General features: G+C 46.0%; 1 protein-coding gene across 1 annotated transcript in view; it reads left to right on the top strand.

Moving 5' to 3' along the window:
- LOC141781563 (voltage-dependent T-type calcium channel subunit alpha-1I-like) overlaps positions 1-10,007 on the top strand; it is a 102,817-nt gene that overhangs the window by 52,989 nt on the left and 39,821 nt on the right. The window contains exons 15-22 of the mRNA XM_074657378.1: positions 1,303-1,854; positions 1,903-2,133; positions 2,748-2,848; positions 5,146-5,269; positions 5,487-5,555; positions 7,996-8,174; positions 9,163-9,289; positions 9,684-9,809. Of these exons, the coding sequence (XP_074513479.1) occupies positions 1,303-1,854; positions 1,903-2,133; positions 2,748-2,848; positions 5,146-5,269; positions 5,487-5,555; positions 7,996-8,174; positions 9,163-9,289; positions 9,684-9,809 (1,509 nt within the window). The remainder of the gene's footprint in view (positions 1-1,302; positions 1,855-1,902; positions 2,134-2,747; positions 2,849-5,145; positions 5,270-5,486; positions 5,556-7,995; positions 8,175-9,162; positions 9,290-9,683; positions 9,810-10,007) is intronic.

The raw sequence follows: 10,007 nt of genomic DNA, 5'->3' as shown, positions 1-10,007 counted from the left end.
AAGGCACTCCATCTTCAGGTGAAATGATATTATAAGTTTATTCTTATAATATCATTTCATTTTAATATCTTCAGATGAAATGATATTACAAGTTTATTCATCAAGCATATAGGGAATCTAACTGACCGACACGTATCGACTCTAGGTCGTCATCAAGGGCGGTCCCAACCAACTTCACTGTCTTTCAGAGGTGAAGAGTGAAGCTGCAGATATCTAATGAAATCATTGGTAAACATAATAAACGTCATAGTAAACGTCATGCTTGTCAGGAAGGAGGATAAATAATATTTCTGCATACTGGGGTCCCTAAACAGTCTTGGAATTACATAAATTGGGTATCACTGTAAAGCTGAGACTCTTGTGGATCCAATGAGCCCAACTGTATTCATGTGTGATGATGTTAGTCCCCATAGGAGACATTTCATTGACCTCTCTGTATAAAATGACCTGTGGTGACCTCTAGGATAATCACAGCCTCATGAAACTTTACAGCCACAAACTAGAGACCTAGAGCATTCAGAGGATGGATGGATCAAACTAGAGACCTAGAGCATTCAGAGGATGGATGGATCAAACTAGAGACCTAGAGCATTCAGAGGATGGATGGATCAAACTAGAGACCTAGAGCATTCAGAGGATGGATGGATCAAACTAGAGACCTAGAGCATTCAGAGGATGGATGGATCAAACTAGAGACCTAGAGCATTCAGAGGATGGATGGATCAAACTAGAGACCTAGAGCATTCAGAGGATGGATGGATCAAACTAGAGACCTAGAGCATTCAGAGGATGGATGGCTTTCCTAGCTAGATTGAGACAGTGAGGGGGTTTCTGAGCAGTTTTACACTACAGAAGTGCTCGCTATCCAATCGCCGAAAAATGCAATTCTTGCAGAAATCTCCAAAATGTCAAAGAACAACTTGACACACAGTGCTGAGCTGCATCTCAAATTAATTTTCAGGTTCCCAGCTTTCAGATGATGTACACCACTTCTATGTGACATCTACTGTTGACCTGCTATCTCCCCCTAAACCCCCCCTGGACCCCCCTAAAGGAAACTAGAACGGCTCTATTGTGGGTCTCAGAGGGTTAAGCAAGACTTCCTGGATTCTGTTGTTTGTAATTCCCCTTCCCCACCAAAGAGCACCTTTATCCATCATATGATGTTATTTGTCATAATAAGATGTGTGTTCATTGGATCGGTTCTGTTTCATTTTGTTAAGTAATCCAGACTGCCGATCCAAGTGATGCTCAGAGTTACAGGACATGGAATAGACCTCTCTGTCTCTCTCTCTTTCTCAGTTTCCAGGTCGAGGTTACCACAACTGGGGCCGCCCGCTTCCTCCCCACGCTCAGGCCTTGTGGGCCCGTCGTTCCAGCTGGAACAGCCTGGGAGGATGCCGGCCCTGCTCCTCCTCGTCTCCCTCCGCCAGCCCGGCCTTCACCCCCACCTCTGCGAGGCCCTTCTACGGCCACGGCCTGGGGGGTCTCGGGGGAGTGGTGGGAGGAAGCCTTCGTATCCGGGGTCCCCGTGCTTCTTCGTCCCCGCACCGCCACCTCCACCTCCACCACATCCATCCGGACGAGGAGGAGTCTCTCCTCTCTCCTCCTCCCGCCGTGGCTCCACGCTCTCTTCACCTTCCCCATCCCATGCTCTCGGGCCCCTTTGTACCCAGGAGGGACCGCAGGGCTCTGTCACTGGAGCTGCCCCACCCGCTGCAGGTCCCGGGACCCCCGCACCTTCCTCCGCTGCTGCCGCACCACCCGCTGCCCCCCGTGACGCTCCACGCTCACAGGAAGAAGAGCTTCTCTGGTGGGATGGTGATCAGTGGTGGTGGCGGTGGTGGCGGTGGTGGCGGTGGTGGCGGTGGTGGCGGTGGTGGCGGTGGTGGCGGTGGTGGCGGTGGTGGCGGTGGCGGCGGTGGTGGGCTCGACAGTCTGGGTGGCTTAGGAGGGGTACATCAAGACTGTAATGGCAAGACTCCTCTGTCTCAGCTTCTCCAGCCGCCTCCTAGACACCACACTGAGCCGGCTGGAGGGCCCAACCCCCAGAGCCAGCTGATGGCCGACGTCTTCCCCCAGGTTAACACACGCAGCAAGGACCGCGAGGACCTGGACGATGACATTGAATATGTAAGTCACCAAGAGGGAGGGAATTAAACAGTAATAGCATTAAGAAAAGCCTGGTGAGTAACTGCAGGAAGCTCATGCAACCATATGACTTCCCCATGATACGACAGACTCAGATAAACATCCCTGAGACGGCATCTAGAAAGAACAAAGAACCCTAACCCAGGCTTGTGATTCTCAATAACCCAACCATTAGCTTTTGTGTTAAAGTACAAGATTTTACACATGCGCTAATCTCCCGCTCTCTTGTGTAGGATTTTCAAGTAGTTTGTATAAAAGCCTGCACTCCCTATCACCTGGGCCTCGCGGGACTCCCATTGTTTTCATTGTAAACAAGTCTGTGTATGAGAGAAACAAGGTTAATTAGAAAGGACTATTTAGACAGCGGTGGAGAGAGCTATACAGATGGTAATGTTGGAGGATGCTCCGAGCTGTTGCTATAGAAGTGTTTCACTTTCCTAAATAATTTAAATAGGGGAGTCTAGAACAGACGGTTTGTGTGTCTGTTTGAGTTTACCGCCCGATTATTTATATATATATATATATATGCCTGGTTTATATGGGCTCTGCTTGTGTGTGTGTGCGTGCCATGATGTGTGTTAATATGTGTGTTGCAGAGCTTGTGCTTCCGCATCCAGAAGACGTTAGAAGCGCACAAACCAGACTGGTGTGAGAGCAGAGAGGACTGGTCCGTCTTCCTATTCTCCCCACGGAACAAGTGAGTCCCCTTTACCCCCCCCCGCTCCGAGTAGTGGCTAGAAGGGAGACCGCAAACTGGGGAAACTCTCACGAGAGAGTTGAGGTTAGGCATTGACCTTGAATGGTTATGGTTAGGATCGGTCGTCGGGCAGCGAGGCACGCAAGAGTTTTTGCAGATTTCAAATCAGATTTTGCGGTTTGCGGGCTCCCTTCTAGACACGACACTCGCTCCCACTTTCCCTTTTAAAGAGGACCTCTAATGCTTTTGTGCTTTTCCCCTTTGCTTTAGTGCGTTATGTAGTTTTTTTGTGCAGGTAAAAGGGCTGCAAAGTTACAAAGCCCAAAGTCCACGTCAAAGGGAGTTCCTCTCCCCCACAGAAACACTGCTCCTGAACCGCCTGAAACGCCTCGCTTGAAGTCCCGCCTTTTCTTCTGTCACCAAGTAACACACTTTGCATAACGGCTAGTTTGGCACGCCCTCCAACAAAGCTAGTACGAGCAGAGCTGGAGCGGAGTCCAAAGAGTTTGGTTTGGTTGACCAATCACAACAGTGGACCAGCTGACCAATCAGAGCAGACCCTCCAGCCAGTGTTACTTCATGTTTTTTGGTTAACGTTCTTTCTCAAACAGAGAATGGTGGTGTGGTTAATAGTTGTAGATGTAATTCATCACCATAGCAACCAGATTGCATCGTTTTTCAACCCAGTTTAGATGAATTTACTGTTTACTCTCTCTCACTCGCTCTCTTCTTCACCGTCTCCTCCTGGCGAGGCGGCCGTCTGGCTGCTGCTGCGCCGAGGAGACGCACCGTCGCACGCCGGCCACAGAGCTCCGGAGGACGGATAGACGTGTTGCCGTTGTTCGCCGTTTGAAATGCAGTTTCAGAAAGTAATGGAGGATCTATCACCGACCGTTCTCTCCTCAGCTCCAGGTGGTTTTCTTTCGGGGTGAAAGTTGTGTTTCTCGTCGTTCGGACCTGTTAGAGGCCCGCAAACCTCCGGTATCGGCTGCTTTCTGTTCATTTATCTCCAGCAGGAGGAGACGGTGAAGAAGAGACAGTCAGTGTGTTGGGTTCATTCTGACGTTAGGATTTTGTGTAATTCACTGTGTTGATTTCACCCATTGTGAAAATAAACACCTGCAGCTTCTACTATAGTCATAAGTCATATTTACATTTTAGCAACAACTTTCTTTTTTTTTAACTTTGAGCACACAATTAAGTTATTTATAATAAAAAAAAATGTGGAACAGTGTGGCTAATCACACATCAATGTCAGGAAATGACTCAAATAAATATGAAATATCATAGAAACGCCAAAATACACTGTAGGGGGGAGCTTTAAAGCATGTCAACATGTTCTAGTAGAAACACAAAATACAAGTATGCACCTGAAAATAAGCACAATAGGTCCCCTTTAATCAATTCTGTTGCATTTAGTGATTGCCTGCATCAAAAATGTGGGTTTGTTTTGTAGCCAAAGACATCCAACAGCCTCTCATACAAACATTATCGGCTGGCCACAGGACGCGTCTCATCAGAACAATATCAGGGATGGGTGGGCAGATTCCGTCCCCTCCACCTCATCAATAGGAAGGATGGGTTGCCAAGCTTCCACAGAGAAGGACTACATCAGAGTATCGATCGCCACCTCGCAAATAACAACGGGACATTTTCTCCCCTCCTGTTAGAGAGCAAGGAACAGAACCTCGGGGGGTAAATTTAATACCACAGGCAATTTATTACATTCTGCATTAATGCATCTGTAGTCATGTCGTGCAGTTTAATAAAAGGCATTTTAACGTCCCCATGCTTGTTCCAAAATAACAATCCCTCTCTCTCCCATTCGCTTCTATTTCTTTTCATCCGTTCCAATAAACACTGCTGCAAAGATATTTAATTGCTTTTTGGCAGCACACGGCGTCACATGCAAAGGTTTGAAATGCATATTCAGTATTTATACGTCCCATCTCTTTCTCTCTTTCTCTTTCTCTGCCTCTGTTTCTCTTCTTATCGCTCCATTCTGTTCCCCAGCAGAGCACCGTTCCCCGGGAGTCTGGTGCTTCTGAGACTGTTGTTAATGTAATTTGATTAGAATTAGGACCATTTACTCACTAAGATGTAAGGGAGCTCCGGTGCACTGTCAGGGGACTTGGCTCCCTTTCTGATGGGATGGAGGAGGTCTAGAAATGGTGTTTGGGTCGAGTGCGGGCCAGACCTTTAATATGTATTCCCCCTATTTTGTCCTCTTTTTGGCTTATTGTCTTATATGCCTTTCTTCATCTTCTCCTCTCCTCCTCCTCCTCCTCCTCACCCAGGTTCAGACAGATATGCCAGTCCATCATAGCCCATAAGCTGTTTGACTACGTGGTGCTGGCCTTCATCTTCTCCAACTGCATTACAGTAGCTCTGGAGAGGCCCAAGATCCTCCAGGGCAGCTTGGTAAATCCATCTGAAATGTGTCTGTCTCTGTGCATGTGTGCCTCGCCTGTCTGCAGCCTTTTCTTGTGGTATATATTCTTGTATTCTCTGAAGACAAATTTCAATTTTATGATCTAAAAGGTGCAGTAAGTACGATTTGACTACCCCTGATTGCCCCATTTCTTCTTCTCTGACTGTCAACCTCTCTCTCTCTCCCTCCTCATGTTTGTCTCTCCAGGAGAGAGTCTTTCTCACCATCTCCAACTACATCTTTACTGCCATCTTTGTGAGCGAGATGGCACTCAAGGTAACATTTTACAACCTGTCTCTATTCCTACCAATGAGCCCTGAGTGTAGGCGCTGCACTGAGGCATCTTTTTTTGCGTCTGTCTTCCCGTTTGTCTCTTTCTCTCTCTCACTGAAATGACTTCGCATCAGTGCTCCCAACAGTCCAACCCCCTCCCTAGCCCTTCTTTCTCAGCAATTCCCATGTTCCTTTGGAGAATAGAGCAATTAAGCAATGTCATTAATTAGCGGCTAGTCTTCTCTTTTGGATGCGGTCCATCTCCAGCACTCCCCCGCGCTCTCCCTCCTTCATCCTGTCGCTGCCGCCGATGTTGACTGCTTCTTTAAGTTTGTGTTTCCACTTCCTCAGGGTCCCTCTGTTCTCATCAGTCTGTTTGTTCCGACTCCCAATCTTACCCCCCCCTTCCTTTCGTTTCTTTTATTTCCTCCCCTTTGCCACTGCCTCTGTCTGGATTCTCTGCGAAAGACTTTGGCACAAGTGGGCCATCAATTATGCACTCCCACAATCAATTATTAACCAATCACATGCAGCCCGTCAGAGCTCCGCAGGCTTGTCAGCCCCCTGGCCGAGCCGAACATCCCCTCCCTCTGAGTCTCTGTCTGTCTGAGTGTTGCGCGTATCTCCGTAATGTGTGTTGGTGTGTGAGTGTTTGTGTAGCATTAATCTCTCTGTAGGACTCCACCGCTGAGTGCGGTGCTGTGTACAAGATGCCGACGCATAAAAAGCCCAGCAGGGTTGAGGAATCGGTCAGCATGTTGCACAACTTTTTAGAGGGTTATTTTATGAGGCAGCTTCAGACACAGTGAAGCAAAATGAATGTGTCTGTTTCTCAACAAAGAGTATTAGATTATACGGAAGTTTTGTGCATTCAGTTTACAGTAAGATGTTTGCCAGGCGCTGATCTTTCAACCATCTTGATGTGTTTGCACGCCAACCCCCACCGCCCTCTGAAGCTTTACCAGACACTCCACAAACAGCTTCAAATGTCACTTGCGTTTTTTGATGCTCCCACAGCTGCTTGGCAAAACACCAAATCCAGCTGTGTGCACGTGTATTACAATGCCTGCATAACATCCATGTAGGGCTGACCTCGAATAAAGAAATGCATGGTGGACTTAAGGCCGGCCCACACTCAAAGATCTTTCAAATCTTAACAGATGTTGAAAATGTGAGAGAGCCAACACACAACGACATGTTACGATAAGTTTAAGTTTTGTTCCTATAGTGTGTGGAGAGCAAAATTTAAACAAAACTGCACACCACACACACTAACATCTCTCGTGATCAAACGTGACTTTAGTGTAAACAAACATGGCGGACGACGGGCAGAAAGAATTACTGATGTTAGTTTTTACTTTGTACTGAAAATTCACAAAGGAGGGATTGATGAAGTCATGGAGACACGTTAAATATACACTTGCGTTGTTGCCACAAATCACCAAGTTGCTCCTCCATTTCTGAGCTCCATCTTACTACTACTTTATGCTCCACGTTTTGCATTAGCTCATGCATTAGCCGCGGACGCCATGACGACGGTAGTTGTCCTCTTCAGCTTGGTTCTCTATTGGGTATCGTTTTTTCCCACGTGACTGCATCATCGGCTGTCCTCGGAGCTCCCCATACACAACAGGATATCCCATCGTAAATACTGAACATGTTTAATATTTACGATTTGAGATCGATGCAGCCAGGATGGACTTCCGAGCCGATCGGGGGATGTAAAAAACATCTGGAAAGATCATCTTTAGAACCGTCAAACACTCAGGTCTTTGCTGACGATTGTCAGGAGGGGGAAATCGGGCCCAAAATCAGCTTGATTCTCGTGTTCGACATAACACGATTACGATTTCATCGACTAATGAGTTAGTTGATTTAATGGACAGATCTGTAAAACTGAGTTTCTCCACAAAGAATCACACAAAAGCACCGCTTGAAATCTGGTGTTCACCAGAGATGTGCTCATAAGTTTCCTGGAAAGAAGTCATTCAGCAAGAAAAAAGGTAAACAAATGACCAAGAAATCAAAGTCAACTAAAACCAAGACGACCGATTAGTCGACTAATCGTCAGCCCTACATCCATCCCTCACTCAGAAGATTAAAATACCATCATTATGTCAATGGTTTCACAATAAACTTTTTACAAGCAGAGTTAAAGGCATTGGGATGTATGCAGTATGTCACTGCAACGAAAGTGTGAGTGTGTGTGCGTGTTTGAGCTTGAGTGTGTAAAATACCTCGTTAGTGTCAACAGCCTGGTGTCCTCCAGTCGCTGATGACTGTTCATGTCTGTATCTGATCTCTCATCCTCTTGTTCTTTTAGTTTCCCCTCGTTGTTTCTGTTGTTGTGCTACACACTTGACAGTTTATTTTACAGAGCCGGTCCAGAGAAACAGACAGTCCATGTTCTAATATGCTGCCTCACCAACTTCCCTGTCTCCAGGTGATTTCCATGGGTCTGTACGTGGGTGACCACTCGTATCTCCGGAGCAGCTGGAACATCCTGGATGGCTTCCTGGTTTTCGTGTCTTTGGTTGACATTGTGGTGTCCATTGCGGGCGGGGCCAAGATCCTGGGAGTGCTTAGAGTGCTCAGGCTGCTCAGAACGCTGCGTCCACTCAGGTAAACCAACAAAGTCATGAAGGGAAGTCATTTGTTATGTAGGGCAGCTCTGCACCTTGTCTGCACAGTTTTATCTTCACAAGTTCAAAATGTTCAAGAACATATTTACATGATGATGAATTCATGAAACACATTATTTTTCTCATACTGTCTGAATACAAATCATCCTCTGCCTGAAACGCTCCGTTTTAGTGCCCGTCTCTTTAAGCAGCCCTGTCTCCTAAAAAGTACATTGCCATACAACTAATTACGTTTGGAAGGAAACTTATTTTGTCACAGATTACGCTAGTCTTTGAGGCATCATGAATAGTCAGCGGACGGCCGCAGCTGGTGACGTAGTATATCGAGCGACCATTAATAAAAGTTACATGGAATAACTAGAATGGCACTCGGAGAGCGCAGACCTCCGCCAAGCTGCCCGAGTACGATTGCCCCCCCCTCTCCGTGCAGCTTGCGGCATCATCCACGTGTGTTTTTGTTTATGTTGAGATCAGCTGTACGAAGCTGAGCGTCGTAAAACACTTCATTCAAACTGGACAGAAACAAAATATAGGAGACCGTTGTGCGCGTCAATGTCCACTTGCGTAGTCATTTTAAGCAAAACCATGATGTTTTTTACTAATTGTTGTGTTTCTGTTTACATTAATTACTTCTTTAAAACAGTTTGAAACTGCGACGTAATTGAGAATGAAGTTTAGTTATGTGGGTATTTTGTAGGAGACAGGGTTGTTTTAAGCAAAGCCCAGTCTGCTCTGATCGGCTTGCAAGACAAATATGGTGCACCTTTGCAAAGCTAGTTCTCAAACCGTGGCTGGAGACACTAATGAGCCTGCATGTGATGCCTAAATGTATGTGCACTAAAAAAGAGTGTTTTTCATAATATGTCCCCAAGAGCAGACAGAAAAATGTAAAATAAATAAATGCAGATGTTAAAATGGAGTAAAATAACGCACAGTGTTTTTCTTCTTCCCCCCTGTCCCCTCTTCAGGGTGATCAGCAGAGCTCCAGGTCTGAAGCTGGTGGTGGAGACCCTCATCACCTCCCTCAAACCCATCGGCAACATCGTCCTCATCTGTTGTGCGTTCTTCATCATCTTCGGTATTCTCGGGGTGCAGGTAGGAAACAGCTCTTTTTAATGATACGTACTTCATGCACACATTATTGAATCCACTATTTGTATGCGTGGAGATTGTAGTAAATAACCCAGTCTATCTATGGTTTCCTACTAGGATTTTTTTCTTTTTATAAATGTAATACTCTCCCTCCCTTTCCCTCTCACCAGATTTGAGGCACACATGCATTTCTGTCTAAAGTAAATCTCATTGTCGTCCTACTTCTTTCATCACCGCACAACATTTCCAGCTGGTGGGATCTTTGACCAGCTCATTATTTCACTCAAGAGCACCCTTTTCATCTCATCAGAGGAGCCGCCAAGGCTTATTTCTCTCTCTTTTATATAAGTAGTCAGACAGCATCAAAAGCTTGGTCTCATTGTTCTCCTACTGACAGCTGTTTAAAGGAAAGTTCTTCTACTGCTTCGGCCCCGACGTCAAAAACATCACCAACAAGTCCGACTGTCTGCAAGCCAACTACAAGTGGGTCCACCACAAGTACAACTTTGACAACCTGGGACAGGTTAGTGACACATGTGTAACAGGACGTTCTTTTAAAAAATTGTCATTTTTTATCTGTTCTAAATGTACTTTAAAGGGAGATTTGTCAAGTATCTAATACTCTTATCAACATGGCAGTGGGCAAATATGCTGCTTTATGCAAATATATGTATATATTTATTATTGGAAATCAATTTATGTACCCATAGAACCCATTTAC

The sequence above is a fragment of the Sebastes fasciatus genome, chromosome 13 (genome assembly GCF_043250625.1).
Source record: "Sebastes fasciatus isolate fSebFas1 chromosome 13, fSebFas1.pri, whole genome shotgun sequence".
Lineage (NCBI taxonomy): Eukaryota > Metazoa > Chordata > Actinopteri > Perciformes > Sebastidae > Sebastes > Sebastes fasciatus.
Note: the sequence above shows the minus strand (reverse complement) of the source record. Positions and strands in the feature narration are given on the sequence as shown.